This window comes from Apteryx rowi, unplaced genomic scaffold (assembly GCF_003343035.1).
Source record: "Apteryx rowi isolate R43461 unplaced genomic scaffold, aptRow1 scaffold_49, whole genome shotgun sequence".
Taxonomy (NCBI): Eukaryota; Metazoa; Chordata; class Aves; order Apterygiformes; family Apterygidae; genus Apteryx; species Apteryx rowi.
In genome coordinates this window covers 2,713,131-2,736,912 of record NW_020450749.1, presented here as the reverse complement: position 1 = coordinate 2,736,912, position 23,782 = coordinate 2,713,131, and the positions used below count along the sequence as shown (strand labels likewise).

At 35.9% G+C, this 23,782-nt stretch overlaps 1 protein-coding gene across 1 annotated transcript in view; it reads left to right on the top strand.

Moving 5' to 3' along the window:
- The window catches only part of ERC2 (ELKS/RAB6-interacting/CAST family member 2), a 252,129-nt gene extending 235,755 nt beyond the window's left edge, over positions 1-16,374 (top strand). The window contains exons 9-12 of the mRNA XM_026078857.1: positions 4,521-4,658; positions 12,095-12,235; positions 12,738-12,878; positions 16,324-16,374. Of these exons, the coding sequence (XP_025934642.1) occupies positions 4,521-4,658; positions 12,095-12,235; positions 12,738-12,878; positions 16,324-16,374 (471 nt within the window). The remainder of the gene's footprint in view (positions 1-4,520; positions 4,659-12,094; positions 12,236-12,737; positions 12,879-16,323) is intronic.
- Positions 16,375-23,782: the final 7,408 nt, after the last annotated feature.

The following is a 23,782-nucleotide window of genomic DNA, read 5'->3' as shown; positions in this document are numbered from 1 at the left end:
ATAGGAAATAAGTACTATAATTTAGGGTGCCTAGAATGGGTAGGTCAAGCTGATGATAATAAAGGACCAGATCTTAACTTTGTTTCAAAAAACATGTAATCAATATTCACTTCCCTGTTTTATTTCCTCTTTGCTTGAGCATATAGCTTGATGAAGCTGAAACGTGCAATTGCTTAAGTATTCCACAGGGTGTCATGAGGTAGTTGTTAAAATCATTAATACTTGGACAAAAGTGAAGAAAGAAACATAGTGTGCAGTCCTCTGAACACCAGTTAATGAATTTTAGATGTGACTAATACCCATGCCATAAAATAAAAAGTTCTTAACTCATTAACACATGTATCCTATTTCTGTATCTATATAAAATATACACATGAAGAAAAATATTATTAGAGATCATTTACAAGAGTGAACTATTCTATGTAAGGTCTTCCCAGCAGCCTTTCTATATATATCTTAGTATTTCATGTCTTACAGAACAAGTGGAGTCTTTTTCCCATATTAATAATCTGATATACCAAACCATGTATTATAAAAAAGACACACAATTTGCATTTGCCACAGCAATATGAAGACTTTTCAGTCCTTCAATTTATGCCTCAAATGCTCCTTCCAATTTACTTTCAAAATTTTTTACTTAATTTTTTTATTTCATGCTTATTTTATTTTAAATTTATTTAAAAGAACTTTATGCATGCACGCAGCTGCACTGTGGATTTTGATTTGTTGATTATAGATCTCTATGATGTCAATATAAGTATCTTTGATTAACTTCAGACTTTTTTTCCTAGAAATGTGTGATGTGCGAGGAGAGGAGAATTATATCAAAGTATGCCCCAATTAAATGTTTTTGATTATAGTGATACATTTTTGCACATGGGGACCAAATTTTTATTGCCATAACTGTTGAGTTCAGTAGAGTTGCATATGTATAGAATTCAGCTTTGGAACTGTAACAGAAATTTTTAAATCTAGTTTAGTAGTAATTGTAAAGGATCCTGCTTCTGTTAAAATCTGAATTGTATTAAGTGAAAATGGCACTGGCCGTGAGAAAATTGCATTATTATGTGAAGTGGATAGCAAAACTTCATTGATCTCAGTAAGAACAGGAACTGATCCAAAGTGTGCTCCTGAATGTGTTTGCTGGACCCTAGTGATTAACACGTTCATCACTCTTGACGCTGATTTGCAGTATTTATGAAGAGAATTTTCTTGGTTATGACTTCACTGTGTGAAAGTGTGCAGTTTTGATTTTGTTTACTCCTACTGTCATTCAGTCCTGAATGTCCAATGAAAGACTAAAACAGCTCCTTCCTTTTAAAATACAGTTGTTCTTAATACATTACTGCTTCAAATCAGTCCTTATTTAGGCATCTCAGAGTACATTTTATATAATGTCCCACTAGATTTTTCTGTTACAAAGTCTAATGTAAGTTGAACATATCCTACTATTTTTGGTTTTATCACTATTTTTCCTCCTTCATAATAACTGTACCTTAGGAATTATGGATTTTATATAACCTTTGGCATCTGCAGGACAGAGGAAGTCTGCATTTATTAAAAAGGCTTTTTTTATTCTTTAAGATTAGTTGGTTGGGACTACTGTAAGAATACTATAAACTGCTTATAACATTGAAGATAGTTAATTATTTACAGTTACGCAGCTCTCCTCTAGAGTTTTTTAAACCTCTAGTTTTAAACACTTTCAACAAACACAAAGCAATCAGTAAATGCTGAACTTCACCTATGCACAAGCTGTAAGTCAGTGGCAGGAAGCCTATGGTGGTTTCTTGGCTCGTCACGCCTGTAGTATATTACCGAAGACAAGAATTTTATAAAAATACCTAAAATGTATCTGGTACAATTTCTGGAGATATTTGTTGTGTGAAGGAAACTGCAACATCTAGAATAGATGGTGGCATTTGGGGTGGGGGCTCCCGTAGGTATCTGGAAATCTGTCAATACAGTCTTTGTCTTATGAGCGTAGAAACACAGCTGTTGAGCGAATAACACTACTGCGTGGATAACAGTCCATCCTCTAAACAGCACACCACTTGATCTGAGAGTGAAAAGGCATGAGTATCTTTCAAAGTTTCTTTAGGAAGCTCTCAGTGATCAATACCATCAGCTGGTACCATCCACAAACTTCTGCTTTGTTATAAAGTGGCCCAGGGTGATTGCTGCCAGGAAAGATATTCGTAGTCACCTTTTTGTTGTGTGCTACAGCAGCTTGCTGCTCTCAGAAATAAAGGCAAACAACAGAGTGCCCTGATCGGAGTTTCTGATATGACGGGATCAGTCATGCTCATAGAAGTACTCCCCACGGTAACTCCATTTAATCTGTTTTCAGCAGAGAGAGCCATAGCACATGCTTCGTTTTTGATGCACCTTCTGAAAGTATGATCTGAGGAGCAATGAGAAACTGCTGCTAAGGTCTGAGAATTTTGTGTGTGTTGCTGTCAATGTAGACTGGATTCTTGCTGTACTGTCCTCTGTCAACTGCAATATAATATCTTCAGAAAGAAAACAGTGTTTCTTAATCCATCTGAATGCCATGATATGATGGAGAAATCTGTTGTAAGAATGGAATTTGTTATGCTCTGTGGTAACATTTTCTAGTCATTTCTGGTAACCCTACCGGTGTGCTTATCAGATGTTTTTTAAGGGTCTTGTATCATTTGAGAAAAACTTCAGAAAGATGTTTTGATCATTTTATATACGTTTTACACAGCAGACGTGGTAAAGCAGGACAGGTTAAGAAACTTTATGTTCTTGAGGTCATTTGGTGACCTGGGAGCATGACCTAGGTTTCCATATGCTGTAATTCACAAAGTCTTTGCAAACAGAAATCAAAATGAATTATTGTAATGATGAGTTGAGGAGACAATTCAGCATTGAACTTCTCCAATGTCTTTTGTAGTTTTGCTGTATTCCATTTGCCATGGAATTTCTTAGGTTTTGCTGAATAATAACTTCTGATTTGCACTGTATGTCTTTTGCAGGAGTCATAATTTATTTAATCTGTTTATTCTAAAACAGTATGAATAAACATGAAACAGTAAACATAAAACATTCTAAAACAGTACGAATAGACAAGGCTTTTGAAACGATGTACCTTTTATTTATTTGCTAAACATATTTTCTGTTTGTTTGGTTTAATTCTTGTCAAAGGCTCTTCATGTTAAAACTATGCTTTCAGTAAGAGGAAGTCACTTAAGTCAGTTGCCTGTATAAGTATTTTATGGAACAAAAGCATTGCTAAAATACACGGAATATTTGGCACATTTTCCATATCAAATTTTGCAGCTTTTTTATAACTAAGACTCCCGTTGCGGTCAACAAGAGCTTTGCATGCACAAAGAGAGTGTTCTTGTTCTTGCCTTATGGATTTAGGCATATTATGATGTATTATATAAACTGACATGCTAATATAGTAGACTAAATTAATTTTCTTGTTTTTATTTACCCTACTGTTTTTCAGTCCTGAATATCTAATGAAACTATTTATTTGTGCTAAATATGATGGAACAAATTTTGGCTTTATACCAGCAAAATAGTGAGGGGTAGCAAGAGCATAGGATGAAGGGAGGTTGATTCTCTTGACAGACTATTAATGAAATTTTACRTGTCGTGTACCAAATGTCCTCTCTGCGTTATGCCCAGAAGTTCACGGTAGATTACAGCCACAGAAAGTGATTGGCGTGATCTCCAAGCTGAGTGTTTTTAGTCAGATTTGCTTCCAAGATCACATGATCCTTGTGGACAATTCTTAGTGCAAAACAGTTCCAACTTAACCTGTATAAATCATGACCTGTTTAACAATGAGGTGTGTTTATAGGTACATTAGCAATATGTTTAAGCACTCACCAGAGGAAGAACTAGACCTGTTTAAAGCAGCTCTGATATCCTAAATTGAGTCATATGCTTTAAATCTTAATGGAGATGAAGAAAATTAAAGGAAATCGTGGACTTCTGTGGGATTGGGGGGTTTCTTGGTTTGTTGGTTTGGTCTTCTGAAACATAAACATCCTGACCTCTATTCAGAGGAGTGTCCTTTACAGCAGGCATTGAGAGGTTAGATAGGCAGGTTATCATCCTTCCTCTTCCTCAGTCTTAGGGCTCACTGAACTCACTTTGCCTCTCCCTTTCTTTATCCTTCTTATTTCAATGAAAAATCTAAAGGGGCCATTCCACACATGCTTTGAATTACTGAGATAATGCAATACCTTAAACTAAAGCAATTAATATAGGACAATATTTAAATAATATAATAATATTTGACTGCACTGACTTTTTTTATCATAACTTATTCGAAGATGGTATTTTTTGGCAAAGGAAAACAAAATGGAAAGAATGGGACAGAAGTTAAAAATTATTCATATATGTAGAAATTTTGCAGTATCCTGAAGCATATGTATCATATGTATAATATGTATACCTTCAGTGGGTCCTATTCTCCAAGTCCCTCCTTGAATGGTAAGACAATGTTGATGAATATTGTGATCTGTTTTCATTTTCAGATTGAAAATCTACAGGAACAACTTAGGGACAAAGACAAACAACTAACCAATCTAAAAGACAGAGTGAAATCATTGCAGACGGATTCTAGTAACACAGACACAGCACTAGCAACCTTAGAAGAAGCTCTGTCAGAGAAGGTAATGTTTTATCATAGAACAGCATTATGTGGTGCTCCTCTGGGTGAAGTGTGTCCAGAAAATATGTCTTTTTAAGTTGGTCTGGCACCTGTAACAAAGCCTGTGGGCCACGTAAGGAAAGCAGGTGGCTTAGCAGCGCACAAGTGCGAGGGATGGTTCCTAGCTTATGAATTGAACCAGACCACTGAGCTGAGGAGCAGAAGAAGGTCTTTTTAAGCGGGAATGGAGTAAATGGCACAGGACAGGGAAAGATCTTCCCTTAGTAGATAGGGTGAGTGGCACTGGCACCTGACTTAAAGAAGGTAGAATTTGGGGTATTGCTATGGTTTTGTGGCCTTGATTATCCCGTTCTTTTGCCTGTTAAGTCAGGCAATTTAACAGTTTGCCTGACTGAGGAGCCAACAACCAGCTGTGGCAGCTGTTCCTTTGGCTGGCTATTGGTGCCATTGGTTTGCTACACTTAAGTTATATGAGACACTGGATTTCATTAAAAAAAAAAGAAGAATTAAAAAAAGGAGAAATATTTTTAATACTTTCTTTTCCTTTAAAAACTGTATGCCTTTAATTTGCAAATACCTAAGCAGAAGGGGTAAATCTGACCTGTTAAATTAATGGCAACATTCCCACCAGCTTCAGTGAAGTCAGGATTTTTTGTACTAGTTAACTTGAAGTGTGAGGTAATTCCAGTGAATCCCAGGGTGCCAAAAAGATTAGTGCAAATATCTGTTTTTTGCAGCTCGCAGATCTTAATAATATGTATCATTTAAATGTGCACAGGTGAGCACAACTTATTAAACTGTCATGTTCCATTCTGCAATGTGCAATGTTATGATGGTATTTATGATCATGTATGACTTTAAAATGCCATGGTGGTGTTGGCATTAACAACTAAAATGCTAATGGGGGTTTTTGATTTCTATTTACTTACAATCACCAATATTTGCATAATCAACAGTATGAAAAAAATGGCATTACTATTACTTCTGTTGCTTTATAGGATAAGCTTCTCAGAGCTTGAAGCATTTATGCAGGAAGAAATTACATGCGTTTTCTTAATACCTTTCATTGCTAATTCAGTGTCAAGGTTTATTTCAGACTGCCGTAATAAAGGTTCAGAATCAGACAAATGATGCTAGTTTTAATGTTTTGGAAAAGTTAAAGAAAAATTAAATAATAGATCCAAATCCTTCTCTGAAATGTATTTTTGCAACTCTTGTCTACTTCATTTGGAATTGCTTAGATCTACACAAGCAGACACTTTGCAAAAGAATTGGTGCAATTAGTGCTTTTTCCAAGTGGAATTGATTAGAATTTTCTGTGCAAAATAGTCAGTTTGCTTAAATAGAGTCAGCTGAGAAAGGTGTCTTTCCTGCAGTGTTTGCAGGTGGCTCTGAGACACCTACCCAGTGAATACTGTGGAACGCTTTCCTCTGTCACAGAGATTTCTGTTCTTTTGCTCATGACGAAGGCAATAGTGTCTTTTCTCAGCTAATAATTTTGCGTAATGGCATGAAACTGAATTGTGCTGCCGTGTCTGATGACTGTTTCAGTCATACCGGGAGGGAGTGTTACTTACCAAAGTTAGGTGGCACAGCGTATGTAAGTGGTATGCTTATTATTCTATATCACTTCAGAAATATTGCTTTGTTAACTAAGGAAGAGAAACCCATGATTCTTAAATATTAGCCCTTTTCTACAGATGAGCTTTATAACTGAGTGTACCAAATATTTTGTGACTTGCCCAAATTATTAGGCAAATTAGTATCTGCATTTGAATAGGAATGCACAGCTCATAATTTAATTGTGCCCAGCTTCCAAGTCATCCTAATGGCTCTCAGTAATTTCTGCCTGCAGTACCAGGCTTAAGACCTGCAAAATTTTTCCATATACATTAACTTTTTCCATTCCAAATACTGGTAGAAATATGGAGTAGTTTTTTGTCCAAATCAGGCAAAACAAGAACCCTTAGTGATGGTTTCTCAATAACAAGTGTATCAGCATAAGTACTTTTATCGATTTAAATTTGTAATACTGCCAAGAAACAACGCTGCTTTCATTTAGCAATAACTAGTTGCCATGGGAATACACTGGTTGACAATAATTAGTATAGTCCTTTATTTCTTTATAGGTTAAATCCCATATCAGCTATTACTCTGTTTTTTTTCTTAGAATTGATATCAGGCCTAGTTTGCAGCTACATCATCTTGTTTTTATACCCTAAGGATAAGCATGATTTTTGTCTTTATCTTAATTCTTTGGGAATTCACCAGTTTTAATATATTATTCTCCTTAAGAAAACACTCCAAGAGCATCATGGGAAACTCTTTTAAAACTCTGGGATGAAAATGATCTATACAGCTTAATTAACTACAATTCACTAAAATTAAATTTAATTGTATTTCTTTGGAACTATGGGAATAAAAAGTATTAAGCCATGATCATATGGTATGAATACGATATGATATATTTGAGCATTTATATGTTTTTCTGCATCATTTTTGATAACTTTCAGATTTAAACTTAGGCTCTGAATTAGAAAATATGGCTCCTTATACTTTATGAAAAGTAGAATTTTCCAAGTATCTCTCTCCCCGCCACAAAACCTCCCCTTAGTGATTAATCGGCTTGGTCACTGTAAATGAGGAATGACTGTAGGCAGATGAAAACAGCATGATAATTTACCAAAATGGGTTCCTTTTAATTTTTGTGTTTTTCAGCGATATTGCTTATGTAATATGTTTCTTTGTCAAGAATCAGAAACGAACCAACACAACCTCAGTCACTTTTGAACCCATTATAGAACTAAACTGAAAAACGTACTCGTTCAATTCCTTACCCCTAATTTTGGACAGTCTGTTATGCACTGAAAATTCTTAACTGCGATGTGGTGCACATTGCAATTAACCAAAAGTAATTTTATTCCTATCCAGGAAAATATTTGAAAATTAGAATATGCAAAACTGCTATCAGCTTCCTTGATGTTTTAACAAGGAACTTTTCAAAGAATATCTCAGCTCTTGGACTGGTCCAAAGCATCTCAAGAGGTTGCTTTCATGAAGCTGATATTTATAAAGTTGGTCCTGCTGCAGCAGCATACAGTAGATAAGCAATTGAGTACGTCTGATAATAGAGCTATATGCTGCTACAATTCGGTTCCTGCTTCTGTGATAAAGTGCAAGTAGATTAGACCTGTGAGGTCCTAGATTAGTGCACAAGGAAAGCTTGCCAATGCAAATAAGAGTGAAACAAGAACACATTGTTGGGATTTCTGCAAGTTAGCTGTTAATCAAGTAAAACATGGTATATTAGGGCCTTTTAACACATGTTTTTGACATTTAGCCTTATGCAGCTGACAGTTAAATTAGTCTTCTTTTGTGATTGACTGAGAAAAATTTTATACTGTTTATCTATTAATAAAATGAAATAGTATTACATTTAATTTATTAAAAAAGAAAAAAAAAATTAGGTAACTAAATCTTCAAGATGTTGTTGATAAAAAGCTAAGTATGAATCTAACTAGGTGTATTCTGAATCAATTCTTAGGCTATTCCAGTTAGTGTAGGCTAGGATTTTAGCATTAATATTCAAGGAATAGAGAATTTATGTTATTTGTTTTGGAATGAGCCTGGCATATTTAGGATCCCACATTATCCCTTTCTTACATAACGTATAATATATAGTGAAAAATAGCTAATAGTAGAATTTAAAAAAGGTTAAACTATTATGCTTGCTGGTTTTTCATTTGTGTGATACTCCACAATGTTGCTGTTTAAGAACCTTCATTCTACATGAACAGATTTGTATATGAAATCTTGTCTGTGTATGAGTCAAAGGGAGATTTAGCCATTGGATGGAATGAAGCCAGGATTCATGCACCTTGTGCTGTTTTAGGCATCTTAGTGCATGAAAAGTGATAGTGTTTTGGAAACAGGTTCAATTACCGATAGCCAGATACCTTCAATTTTTGCCATTTCTTTTTTTACTGTATGCTAAATGGAATGCACTGTGTCAGCAATGCTTATTTATTTCTTTCTGAATGTAGTCAGCACTGTTTTTTATAAAGTTTCTTACACTAGTGCTAATTCTGTAATAACGTATGTACAGTTATCTGAAGGTTGGGAAAGGAGTCTGTTGTCAGGGCATACTAGATAATAAACGACAATAGCACTGTGAATGATGAATAACAACTGTACCGACATACCTATGACAAGATTATTCAGTGTAGCGCTGATTATTTTCCTGTATTGAAAAGATTCAAATACATGTATTTGCAGACTTTATTTCACTGAAGCATTACTACTTATTTAAATGAAGATCTAAATCTGATTGTTAAAACCTTCCTAATATTAAACATTAATTTTACTAATGCATATAATAAAATACTCAGGGTGATGGACTTTTTTCTTCCAACTATTGGTAATACAGAAATCATTAGAGCTGGAAGCCAGTATCATATAACTGGAAGAAAGAAAATAATTTGTCAGAGGAGCACAAATGTTAAAGTACTAGTAAAATGGCTGTATAAGGAAAACGTTTGAAATATATCACATGTTTTGCACTTAGGTCCAGTTTCACATCCAATAATAGATTAGTCATTTAGCAAGCATCTATGAAGTATAATACCCCACATCTGCTTTTGGTATTTGATCTTAACAGCTCAAGTTACATAATAACAGATGTTACATAATAGCTTATGGTTGCTATACAAACATAAGACAAAAGTAGGTTAATTTTCAAATATTTAACATAACAAAAATAAAGAAATATAACAATTAAGGTTCAAATTGTAATGCTAATATGCTTACTTGCACATACACAGGGAATGTAGAGTTAGCTGTCTAATAAGTACCTGTGAACATTAGAAACATTCAAAGTAAGTTAACAGCTCTAAGAAGCTGTATTTTTCTATTTCCTGAATAGGCATTGTGAACTGGCGTTTAAATAATGTCAGGGAAGTACAGACCCATTAAAACCAAATTGATTTCGGTGTAGACAAATTTTAAGTCAGTAATTTAAAATAATAAAGTATTTATCCAATTCAGAGATCCATGCAAATTGATTATTATTTTTAAACTTTATAAATAGATGTAATATAACATTTAAATGATAGGAAAATGAATAACTGTGAAAGCTTCAAGAAGTGCTCAGTGCAATGCAGAAAATTCTCAATCTTCTGAAAAGATTCCGTGTGTTTGCCTTATTCTGGTAACCAGTTCCTTTGCTAGCCAGCGCAAAGGGAGCAATAGACAACAAGCAGAGACAGTTGTGCCAGTTGTCAAGAGAGCTACTGACGTGGTCAGTGTTGCAAAAGGACAAACTGTGAAACTGGGGAGAAAGACTGAGCAGAAGGGAAACAAGCACTGTTTGAGGTACCAAATCTAGAAAATACCTCTGCCTGTTTTACAGAATCACAGAGTTATTGAGATTGGAAAGGACCTCTGGAGATTATCTAGTCCAACTCTGCTGCTCAAAGCAGGGTCAACCAGAGCAGCTTGCTCAAGGTCTTGTCCAGTCAGGTTTTGAGTATATCCAAGGTAGGAGACTGCTGGGATGAAAATCACGACCTTGAGTTTAGGCTCTTATTTATGGGTATGAGTGTTGATAGTAGGCTTTGTGTAGAATGTTCCTTGATCTTTGAAAAGCACAGCAAAAACCTTCAGAAGATCCTCTAGGGCTCAGAGGAACATCATACCTAATATGAATGAAAATGGATGAATAACTAGGATAGTCTGAACTATATATGTGTGTGTAAAATGTGTATATGTATATATATTTTATATGTGTATATATTATATATATATGTATATACACATATATTTAAAAGTACTGCTAATACTTAAGCTAACTCTCAATAAATTATTTTCTTTCTTTAAAATGACTAAGCCTATTACAGATCCCAAAAGGGGCTGAGTAACTGCTGAAATATTGCTTTCGTTGTCTTGTTTTTTGAGATATAATTACATCTGATAGTATGTGAATATAGGCAAAGGTAAACATATAGTATATTGGCAGTAGAATGTTATATATGTGTGTGTGTATGTATATGCATAAAATTATATATGGCAGTATAAGGAATCATGGACAGAGAAAACCAGCATGAGATATTTTTCTCTTGTTCTAATAATAGGCTTTCATCAGTGTTGTACAGTTCTATCAAAAAGTATTTTAGCATTGAGCCTGCTTTTATACCGGAGGTTTCAAGCAAAATTACAAAGAGGACTTGAATAGGATCCATGAGTACGCTTATGGCTGTAACTGAGCCGTGCCACTGGTAGTGCAGAACTATTTCAGTCGGTACGTGGTTTTGTCCCACGCAGACTTAACTTCCCCCAAAGTTGCTTCCATTGCTTTCTTTGATACACACTTTCCAAACTCACTCTAATAGTTCCCGGATACTCTGCTTAAATTGACCTATTCCCAATTTCAGTGCAATTCTCCTAGGTATTTAATTTTACCCTAAATATTTCTCTCTATTGACTATTATTTAAATCCTTCAAATATTGGTAGAATGTGATTTTTGAAGAATGTAGTCAAGGCTTTTAACCAAGCCGTACTACTGCATCTGCTTTTAATATTTCACCTTCTGGATTAATCCCCCAGTCCACTGATTGTTATTTGCTCTGTTATGCAATGAAGCTAGAACTGAACTTGTATTCTGAACACTGTATCTTCAAGGTAGATACCTAAGGATATTAATTTCCCAAACTGATGATTTTAGGCAGTCTTTATTATAGCAACTGTAAGTCAGCAAAGTATTTAAAAATATGGTTAAGTTTAGACATGTTTAGGAATATTGTTAATTAGATGGAGAAAAAAATCTTCCTTTGGATATCATAAGTAATATTAGTGTACTTTTTCTGCATCTTAGACAATATTTTGTTGGTCCTCTCAAAATATAATACATGTAAACTGTAAGTTACTGATATTTAGCAAGTGTTTGATTTCTAATTAGGTTTCAAAAAAACCCACAAACCAACAACAAAAAAACTCTTCCTGCAACCTGTATAGATGCTACTAGTAATCAAAAACATAATCACATTCAAGCTGAGTAAACCAGTCTTGACCTTTCTGTTTTGAGCTTTTATTCATTACTTCAATCACTTACAAATGCAGGAAATGCATTACTGAGATGAATAACTTTCCATATATATCACAAGACTATGCATATTTGTACCAGTATAGACCGCTAATAAAGTTAGTATGTCCCATAAAGTATTTGAAACCTTGATCTGATGCTGTTGAGGCAGCGTCAGGTATGAAATCAGGGGGAAATTTTCTATTGACTTCAATGTCTTTAAACTTGATCATTAGCTTGAATCATCCTCTTATTCCAAAGGTTGATTTTTTTCGAAGTGCTACTTAATGTAAGAAATTTTATTCCTCCGTCTCTTAAAATGATTCCCACCTTTGCATTTTGCCATTCTTTCCATTGTTAGGAAAGAATAATAGAGCGCTTGAAGGAGCAAAGGGAGCGAGATGACAGAGAAAGACTTGAAGAAATCGAATCTTATAAAAAAGAAAATAAAGACCTGAAGGAGAAAGTTAATGCTTTACAAGCTGAATTGACAGAAAAAGAGGTCAGTCTTTGCAGTAAAATTTTAAAAGCTGTGTTCTTCTAACTATGTCATTTTGATGAAAGAAAATGCATTAGGATTACTCTCAAATTGTTTAAACTACTGAAATTCTGCTCCAGAAGTGGTATTTTCTTACTCATTCTTTGTAGTTCTCACTTTTGTATGGAAAGTATCCCTTCACTTTTTGCATAGTTGTGTATCTTCTTTTCTACCTTTTCCTTTACATAAGCCTTCAGAAGTCTGGAATATTCCATTGTTGCTCCTGTTTTTATTTGTCAGACTGATAGAATTACTGTGAATGTTTCTATGTTTCATTGCATGCCAGCTCCTGTGGTTTCATTTGGTTGTAGTCTCCAAACACTGTCCTTTGCTCTAAATGCTTATCTTTGTGTCATTTCATTTGGAGGGACGGGAGGGAAAAGAGGTTTCAAGTGACGACTAAATTGGCAATAAGTTAGTGTCCTGGTGACTAGGAATTAACGTTTTACTCTTGGTCATTTTTCAGTCTAGTTTAATCGATCTCAAAGAACATGCATCTTCATTGGCATCAGCAGGGCTGAAAAGAGACTCCAAACTTAAGTCTTTAGAAATAGCCATAGAACAAAAGAAAGAAGAGTGTAGTAAGTTGGAAGCACAATTGAAAAAGGTAAGTTCCATGCTAAAAAAACCCCACCCAACAACAACAAAAACTTATTTTGAAAAGATGAACTTAACTTAGGCTTCTGGAGTTAATCTAAAATCTACCCATCTTATGATGTTTGCTGATGCTTGCATCAACTATTGCTAACTTTTTTTCTGAAGAGGCTTTGAGACAAAGCCACTAGTGAGCCTCAGGAATTATCTTGAATACCTATATGAGGGAATTCTGAGAAGCTGCTAGAAATAACTAAACTGTGGACAGGACATTGGAGGGGAACTAGAAGAAAGTCAGCAAGTAGAAAAAGTTATTGAAGCAGCAATTTGTATATGTATGAATTTATACCACAATTAAAAGTAGATGGAAATGTTTGCAGCGTGTGAAAATAATCAAAGGCTGCACTTTCTAATGGAAAAAAAAGGCTGCTTATAAAATTGAAAATCTAGTTAGGTTTTATTTTGGCTTTTTTGCTGATGAATATTTTCTTTTTCTAAGACCTTTTTTTCTAAGACCTTTTGCTGGTCTTGGTGAATATAAGGTTGTGATACTAAAGCAAAATAATGCCTAGTTTATCTCAGCTGGCAATTAATTATTTTTATTCAGCAAGTAGCAGAAGCAAGCATTTAAAGAAAAATGTTTTAAAAATCTTTATAACGTGGTTTTATTTAAATCAATGCATTAAAATAGTTTTTGCTAAAATGATTTGCAAATCTTCTTGATGCCTTTTCTACCATACATTGTTTCTTTGACCTTTTTCTGTGTCATTTGGTAATGTCTGCTCACGTTGTTCAAACACCAGTCTCATGACATACTTGATGGTTTAAGCATTATGTTTGCCTCCTGCAATTCATGAGTAAGTGTGGGTCAAACATTAATTTTTGATATTGATATCTAATGTTGCACTTTCTAGAAAAGATTAATTCTTTGTACTATGTTACCATTATTAGTATAATATTCTGACACTTTTTTTTACCCAGGTTGAGTAGTACATTGCTCTGTGTTTAAGCACATTATTTTCAATAGCCTTGCCTGTGAAGAAGGTATTGTGGAGTGTAAAGGAGGATGCCAGCATGTAATCCTTATACTTCTATAATTTTTCAATTCAGGATGAGTATCTGCGATTAGGTGCCTGTATTGTATGTTTAGTTGTTGGATGAAGGAAGGGAATCTTTTTGCAATAAACATATGCAAAAGCTTTAATGAAAATCAACTACTTTAAATATTTGATAGCTTGTAAATGCTATTTACACCAGGATTAAAATATCCAAGTAAGCTATCTATCTCACAGTTCTTTTTTTTTTTTTAATCAGAAAATTGGTTATCTTATTTGCCTTCATTTTAAGCAGTAATTAAAAAAAATCTAAAGCACAGATCACGTAAAGAATGGAAATCCTCTTGAAAGACTTGAAATCCTAAGTCAGTCTTTTATTACTTTACATATAAACACATCGTGGTCATGGAAAAATAAGCAATTATAAAAGTCAGAGTGTGTCTGGGATCTCTTTCATATAAAAAGGGAGTATGTTCCTTGTGTATAAATACTAAGGATTATTAAATGAAAGGTGAAAACATAATAGTTTTATTATATCATAAATACAATGTAAAGCCCCAATGGAAAATCACCCAACATTTGTAGGAGACCAGATATTTCCACAATAAAATGTAGTTACAGCCGCCTTTGTGGGCATGGTTAGTTGAACAGAAACAGTGACTGTTAATGATAGTAGACTCCAAACAGTAATTTTCAATTCCTGTTTTCTCTAATAAAATAGTTTACGTTCAAACCTGTAAATATCCTGTGCTAATAGTAATTGGTCCCCAGAAATCTATCTTCATATTTTCCCTCCTTCAGAAACTAACTGAAACAGAAATCTGGGTTATTCTGGCATATGGCTGGATTAGTATAGGAGGGAACATCAGCACGGTTCGGAGTAAGTGAACCTGCAGGTCCCGTAAGTGCGCTTACGTCTGAACGTGAAACTGCTGCGGCTGGGGGGAACGGGCGCTGTTTAGACCTCTTTCAGAAGTGACTCCAAAGAGCTGTCTGTTATTTTGAGAAATCTGAGTGCAGCTTCTAAAATATCACAGAGGAGGCACTTTTCATTATGGCTTTTTAAAATGATTATAGTTAGTTTAATTATGATTTACATGTTGTACCAAATTGTATGAATAAATGTGAAGATAGTATCCTGTGCACATTTGCTAGGAGTTCCTGGTTTCCACGAGTAGTTATGCTAATAAGTGCTATGCCTGAAAGAAAAATGTGTACAAGGGGCAAGCCTAAACGAAATCTGTGATCAAAAATGATTTGTTTTCAATTTTTTTTTTCAGTTCCTCTATCCTTGTTTCTTCTTCTCCCCCTCTTTTGGAGAAAATAAGATTCATCTTTTGATAATAAAACTGTTTTTGGCTGTGTCTGATTAGATCAAAAATATTTTTCAATATTACTTTTAACTAGACTGTTTACATTTCAATGGGAGAAAACATACTGATTCTAAAAGTACTGTATTAATTTTAAAGAGGAGGCACATTTCAAAAAAATAATAAATAGGTTGTTACAAGGAGTAGCTCTTTGTGTGACCATGCTATATTTCGGTACAGAAAATAATGTTTAAGACCATAGACATGCTTATTAAACATTTTATGCTAAAGATTATATATCAAAATTCATAAAGTTGAAAAAAAATCGTAAAAAAGGAAGAGCACTCAATGCTTTTTGTGCCAAAATTCCATGGACTTTTTTGCTGACTTGCTATTGCTGTTAGTGAAATAACAGCAGGAATTACCTAATAGGTATTTAAGTACTTTTATAAAAATATATTTTAAAAAGTATATATTTTATATATATATATATATATATATATAATCTTATTATCCATTTTAGAATTTCTTCCTTTTGTTGTTTGTCATTTTCTTAAATTTACTTGCTTACTGACATATTTGCTGTTGCCCAAGTACTTTTTGTCAAGCTGCACTCTTCAAAAGTCATTCTGCATAGAAAATTCAGCCTTGTGTTAAAACAAAAGAAAAGTAATAAATTTAATGATAAAATTTAATTAATCTTTTATTATTACCATCTTTGAAGCTTTGGTGATAAATTGCAGCCTCAGCCAAAAGCACTCCTAGTGATTCATTGCTTGAGACCAACACTTAATGTATCATCAAAAGTGGACACCTTTCTTTATTTCATGGGTTATTTAACTTGAGAAAGGGAAAGTAACACAAACCTTAAATTTCTTACTCCAGCTATTCTTTTTTAGGAGCCAAAGTCAACATTTATGTTTCCCCAGTGCCTCTCACGTTCACCAAGGAATGTTTAGAAACTGAAATTTCTACTTTTTTATGACAAGTTCTTCTGTGCAAATGCACTCGATTTGTTGAGCTAATGCTGTTTTCCTGGATCTTTCCTTCTTTTCCTGTCTGTGCTTCACTCCTTTCCAACTTTGCAATGTAGCAAGCTGAACAGTTGTTCAATCAGATGTACAATCCAGTAAGTTCTTTCTAAAAATGCCCACTGTAACATATGAAAGCATGAGGATCCATTACCTTACTCTGTGTTGTGCTCTTCCTCTGTGGAGCTTTGCAGAATATTTTTGATGCTTACCTATACCCATTATATGCAAATAAACTAACTTTGTGGACTTCAAGGCCATTCTTTGAATATGAAATGTATTACGCTGCTACTTATAATGCTTCGAAAAAGCAAACATCCTAGCCTTTAGGTCCTCAACTTCTCCATTAGAAAAAGCATGCAGATAATTATTTTTTGATTTTGTTTTTTTCTTCTGCCTCCTGGAGTACTTTATTTGATCCTTCAAACTTAAAATAGCTGCTCATTTTTCAGTTTATCTCAAATGACTGAGTTGATTTTGTGGATAGTAATATTTAGGAAGTGATGAGTACAATTTTCAAAGGTCTGTAGGATTAAAATAGTTCAGATCAGTTTTACTCATAAAAGATTGTGTATATTCAGCATATATGCATTAAAAATATGGAAACATTGTACTTAATCCAAGAAAATGCTGAAATACAGAAGGCTGAACACAAACATCAGTGTTTAAAAGAAGCCAAACAGTATTACTTTGGCTTGTTTAGCACTGTTATTCTTCCTAATGTCTGCTTTAATAGCACAGTATCCTTTTGTCTTGATTGAGATCCTTTTTCAATTTGAGGAAGAGCAGTAACACACATTCTCTCTGCAGAGAACAGTTTCCATTTTTTTTGGCTGAGACTGTTAATGTGCTTTGAGCATCACAGGACAGAAATGATGATGTAACTGGACTGTAATAGCAATTTACAAACTATAGTTTATATATTAATCATACTTGGAATTACCATGTAATTGCTATTGTATGTATAGGAGAGCTAGTTTTATAGGTTGTTAGGTAATATGATAGAATGCGTTAGGGAAGGTATTGCCTTTATTGAACTCGATGGGAATTTTGCCATTAACATCAGTGGACCAGGATTCTGTCCTTGGAGTCTGTGGTGGCTAACTTGTGTAACTTCTCAGCATCTAATGGATATGTCATGACTAATGTATGGGAGAAGAGAGTCCCACAGAAGGTACCATGTTGATTTTTGAAGTTATTGATTAACTGTGGTTCGAACCAGGTCATCTATTGATTGTAGGTGGGATAAAACCTCTGCTATTGTCACCCTTACCATCCAGCATGTTGCTGATGAAAAAGATTTTCCCTTTGCACAAGAAAACCCTTCTTATGTATCATCTTGGATCATGTATGAGGTAGTTATGTTTCGTTTCATAAGATTTGCACTCCTGCTGTCATGTCACTTCAGATTGAAGTCTTTTTGGTGTTACTTTTTCTCTTGATTTTCATAAGTACTTTCCAGTCATTATTTTAATTGTAGTTATTTTGCTGTATTGAATTATTGTTTGTACCTTAGTAGTCTATTTGTGTATGGTATTCCAAAGTCAATCTTTTTTTTTTTTCCTTTCTGCCTTTACATGCTTAATTTTCAAAAAGACCAACTCGGCAGTTTAGAAATAACGGATGGAAGATCCTTTTGCTTTGGTAGCAGGTAGCAGTGGTAACATAAACACAGGCTAGATTTTCTTTAATTAACTTTTGTTGTCCATATTCCTTCTTCTCCTACTTATACATAACATTCTACCTTTAATAATGCAAGTAATGATCATCTCCCCCCTCCCTCCAAACCGCCTAATGTCTTGAAATGAAATTGTGACTTGACTGAAGTCAATGGCAACATTTTCACTGAATTCCACAAGGCCAAGATTTCACCTCTGTTCTTTGAGGTGGCATAATAGCAGTTACATGAAACAGTTTTTGTATTGCAAATCATCATGATACTTCATTAAATAGAATGTTTCCTCACCATTTTTCATGTGAGAGTAATAGTGTTATATAAAACCAGATGGCAATCTAGTCATAAAATACTGAAGTTTTGATTCTCTTTTTTTAAATGTTTCAGAGAAGTAACAATCAATCTCTAAGTAGGCCTCTTTTACCCCATGCAGAAATAACATTGCATTTTTTTTTAGTGGTTTGTTAATGTTTCTACTACATCAGAAAATTATCAACTCCAACTCTTGCATTCATTGCTAAATCTGATGTTTTTAAAAATTCAAAATGCATAGAAGTTTTTTATACACAGTTGGGTACTGAAGTGCTGAAGATACTGAAGAGGTGCAAATCCTGCATACTCTTTTGTGAAAGGTTTCACAACGTAGTAAAACTATCTGTGTGAAGAAGATGTGAATGGAATTGGAGGCATGTTTCTTTGGAGAGGTGAACATTTTGAAATAGCCAAGCGTTTCATGGGCAGATAAATTTCAATTACAAGAGGTTACATGTTTGTTTTTGTCCTGTAATGAAAATATAATGATGGACATAGTCTGTAGTCCTGGTGAACCCTTTTATGAATAGTAAAGATTTAATTCTGCAAATGCTCATGAGAGTAATGTAAGACTAAAATTTAGACTACTTGCAGAATCCACTCTAAGTTGGTTAGCACAGTCCCAGAAATTAAATCAAAAAAATTTTGAATTTTAAGGAGACTACAGAAAAATTAAGGTGACAGCAATTTTTTTTAGTTTATTATTGGAAGTACAAAAATTTGAAGGATCTTAAAAAGTAATTTCTTGCATGTTCTGCTATTTCATTTAATTTTTTTGTGGAGTACTTAGTTGATTTCTGTGTATGTGTGTGTTTGAAACTTTAAAAATGAAATACTGTATCTATCCATCCATTTCTATTATGCAGAAAAATGCATGTATGATTGTACCATAAAATTTTAATACACCAAATAATTCATGTTATATGTCTGTGCCGCATTATTACGGGGTTTCTATAAGAAATTTGCAGTTTACGTAAGGAAATGTTGCTGTACTTCTGAGGTATTTGTAGTACTTACTTAGTAAATATCAGAACAGATATATAATTGCTGTAAGAATAAGTACAATTTTAAATAGTAGCGTGATTTGCTATTTTTACTGAATTGTAAAAATAATAAAAAGCCCTTTCTCTGGCAGGCTGAAACATACAACAGCACAGGTTTTTTGATCACCTGACTGACAAGTAGACAAAGCATCATAAAACGAGTGTGCTCAGTTGAAACTCTGAGCTGCCTTTCCTATGCCTAATCTGCAAACCGCAGTGTTATCGTTTACAGATATAGATTGAGAGATCAATTACTTTGCTGCTGAAAGGTGCGCAAGATGCCAGTCACTCTTTCCCCTAAAAATAGCAAGTGTGTTCTCCCCAAGAAAATAGAGACCCTAGGGACAAAAAGGAGGATGGAAATGGGAAAAGGACAGAAGTAAGAGAGGAGGAGAGCAGCAGTAGGCTGAGACTTCAGACCCATGTGATAACCATGCAGCTTCTGGTTAGAAGTGATCCAAGCCTGTCTGCCACACTTGATCTGCAAGAAAGCCAAAGAAATCTGCCCTGTCTGGGTGGGTCAGGATCGGCTAAACTCTGTTTCATCACTTTTGGGCCTAGTGTTTGACCTCAGCAGTCAAGTTCCATCTGGAAGCAAATCAGCCCTGAGCTGTACAGTTAAAAATATGTTCCCAATTAAAATCCAAACACATCTTTCAAAGCCATAAAATATAATAGGGATCCTGTAAGTAAATCTATACCTTTGTTCTGGGAATGTCAGATAGACTGTGCTTTGCTCTCTGGTCAGTTGTAGCATCAGCAACTTTAGTTGAAATATGAGGATTCCCTTCAAGGGACTCATGGCAATGCGTCCAACACTTGAAGAAAGCTCTTTTTCAAGATGTTTTATGTTCTTGCTATCCATAATTCAATAACTTTCCTTTTCTTCTCCTTTAACACAGTTCCCTTGTAGAAATTTGATTCCTGCATCCTTTATGCATACAATGTTTCTTTGCTTAAATAGTCAGAAAATATTCTATAAGAAGTGCTTGTAACTTAATTGGTGGTTTGCCATACTGGGGAGATATCCTTTTTTTTTTTTTTTTTTTTTAAGATCAATGAATCAGACATTCTCTCTGCTTTTGTTATTATATAGCAACTATCAACTCAGACACAATCCAGAAGCATATCATAGTCTTTCTGGTGGTGCACGAATGTGATCTTGCATTGGGTGGCAGTAGGAGGAAATGGAAAAGCAAGTCTGACATCACCTTTGCCCAAATACCATGAAGTTGAGCCTAGAGGAGTCCTTGATCCAAAGCAATCTCTTCCCTCTGTGCACCGGTGGAGGGACAAGCAGGGATGCCTCTAAGCCATGCAGCCTTTCATCAGAGAGCTCCTGCATGTGRAAGTCAAGAGACTCTGCGAAAACTGGGGCTTAAAACGTGGCCACAGGGAAAATGACTCTCCTCTGGCTCATTAAATCCTGAAAAGACTTTAGCCAGTCCCAGTTTGCCAAAAAAAGAAAAAAAAGAAAGAAAAAAACCAACAACTACTCAGTGACACTGAGACAAGAAGCAGGCTGGTAAGGTATAGCCAGAGAACTTAGCTACCTTTCTAACCATTCTCCACCCTTATTAATGGTTAAACTCTCTTTCTTTAATTGCTTGATGTTTTTAGCCAATTCAAACTCTTCAAAGTGGGAGGGAGAGTGAAGAAGGGAGGGAAAACAACCCCAAAGACCTGCTTGTATCCATCCAGACACCCATTTAAAACTGCACCTCAGGTTACCTCTACATGGCATTTGCTTTCGTGCTAAGAGATATGTGAATTCAGAAGTATATGAAAGAGCAAGGCCCATAGCCTTCTCTTGAAGGAGGTGGTGTAAATGGACATTTGTGCCTAACTCCCATCCTTCTTACCATCTCAGAGCCTCAGATTTCAGCTTATTTATCCTCACAGTTTCCTGAGATCTTCTTAGAAACTGAGGTCTGACTGACTTGCCCAAAGCCAGCCCAGCCAAGCTTGCCCAAGTCAAGCCTGAGGGTGGCTGAACACTGAAACAGGTTGCCCAGAGAGGTTGTGGAGTCTCCATCCCTGGTGATATTTAAAACTGGACACGGCCCTGAGCAACCTGCTCCAGCTGACCCTGCTTGAGCGGGGGAGGGTTGGACAAGATGGTCTCCAGTGGTCCCTTCGCACCCCAACTATTCTGTGATTCTGTGAAAGCCACACAAGAAATCAGTGGTGGAACAGAATATTGAGTGGGGATTTTCACATCTCACATGCCCATCCTGACCAYGGTGCCGTGATTCTGCTACCATGGCTTGCAGGTCGCCATCAAGTCTTTCCAGTGCACCCCAAATCTTACAACATCTCTTTGAATTTGAGCCTTGGGCACCTGCTGTTCTTCTAGCACATATGAAGGGAAGCTGTGCCAGCCCCGTACCTACAGAGATGTGCTCGCAAGCTTCTGCTGAGCTGGCTATTGCCAACCTTTCCCGTGCGCCCCGCAGGCACCCCTGCACAACTCAGCTGACATCACTGGAGCTCCATATGGCCACCAGGCTCTCTGGGCAGGTAACTCTGCCCGCAGGCCTGTGCTCCCACATTGGCTGCTGAAGTCTCAGTCCTTTAGTGAACTGAAACTGCTGAGAGTGACAGATTTGCTAAACCAAGTATTGTTTTTTTTCCTGTTACAGTCAGATGCTCAGTTAGGATTAAGTTCAGTCCACTGCCTCACTGTCCCTTCTGGCTAATAATCCTAAAGTTATATTTGAACTAGGTATGTGTGAACCTGCTCAGATAGAATAAGACCCGTATCCAACCTTCCCCTGAAACTTGAACCAAACTACACTTGACCCTTCTTTCAAGTTTGAAATGTTCAGTCAACATTTTTTTCAACTTTCACATTCCTCTGCCCTCTTTGGGATTTGACTGGAGGTAAAGGCACTGAAATACCCTGAGGAATGCTGCCTTGCAGTGTTTCTAACCTTGCTGAAACCAGTCTTTCTGATTCTGGTTAACTCTTAATATTTCCAGGCCAAAGAAAAACTTGTTCAAGGTTCAAACAGACATCCAGGCCAGGATCTTCAAGTACTATAATTCACAAGTGATATGTCAAAAATTTCACTGCCTACTTCAGTGGCACTAGACCAGTTTACACCTACAGAACATTTGGGCCTGGCATTTCTTATTGTTTGTCTGCACCCAGTAGCTGAACATTCATATTTCACATTAACCAAACGTTAACAGAGCACTTGGCACTGAATGGAGAGATTAGCTAATGAAATTAAAGAACTTCAGGGGCTAAACTAGAATTAGACCAAAACAGTTCAGGTACATTCAGGTCTGATCTCAGAAGAGGAAATGCCGTCACACACTTCAGGACCAGCATTCTTAGTAGAGTTTTGTGAATTTTCTGAACAACTTTGTGTGGAGGGTGGGGGGGATTACTTATGGTCAGAACATCAATTTATCAAACCTTGGACTTTTTCTAGGATGAGATTTTATTTTGTCTTTCCAGGTCATCCGTTCATGAAAAATATTGGGATTTTGATTTCAAGTTCTCATTTTGAGAGGGGGGGAATGTTCACCATTTGAATAGGCTGGAATGACCGGTTCCTGACAGTTTTGACTGACTGTATTTGGCAGCAGCCAAAGCTTTTGCCATGAACCTTACTGGAGGTGAGGTGATGTAGAGCACTTGTGGTGGTTCCTCAATAAGACGTGGCTCTCGATAACCTGACCACAGGGACAACTCTGAGGTTTTCTGTGAGTCTGTTCCTAAACTGCTGTGCTACTTAATTATCTTCATGCTATCTTTTTCTTTTTTCTCTTCTTTGCTCTTTTATCAGGCAGGCAGTCTGATTCACATGAATTAGTTCAGTGAGAAGATGGGTCAGTAGGAGTGCTCTAGCGTGCAGAGACATATCATACAGCATAAATGGGAACTCCTGGGTTGTCTTCCCTATTCTGCCCCGATATACTGCCATATGCTTCTGGATATGCTGCTGTGATCCTTGTCTTGCAGGGAGAATCACCTGACCCCCTGATGGGGCAAGGGAGATTGAGGGCATCAGGCTCTCCTGGGGGACAAGTGGCACGTGTCCTCACAGGAACTGCAGAGCAAAGCAACCAAACACAGTGTGGGGAAATACTGAACGTGCTGCAGATAATTAACAACAGCCAAAGACATTTCAACCAGCCAGGGCTGCTCGAATGGATTCCACCTGCCTAACTCTATAATTGAGCAGATTAGTGCTTCCTTGCACTGCAAGAAAATAAATGGCAGGGGGGAAGCAGCGGGGAAGGTGGAAGTTCTTGTGTTTAACATCTGTTAACAGAAGATCATTTAATCAACTGCAAAAACAAGAATCATAATTTCTCCAGCTTCTCAAGCATGTGCTCACATGATGTCACAGCTCTTTTGTGTTCCCTAGAGGATGACACCTCAGGGAAGGGAGAGTGGTTTAGTTTCAGGAAGGTCGCTGCCTCACAGCACAGGGTAGACAAGGGCTTGGGAGCCTGAGCCCTGAATTCAACAGCCCC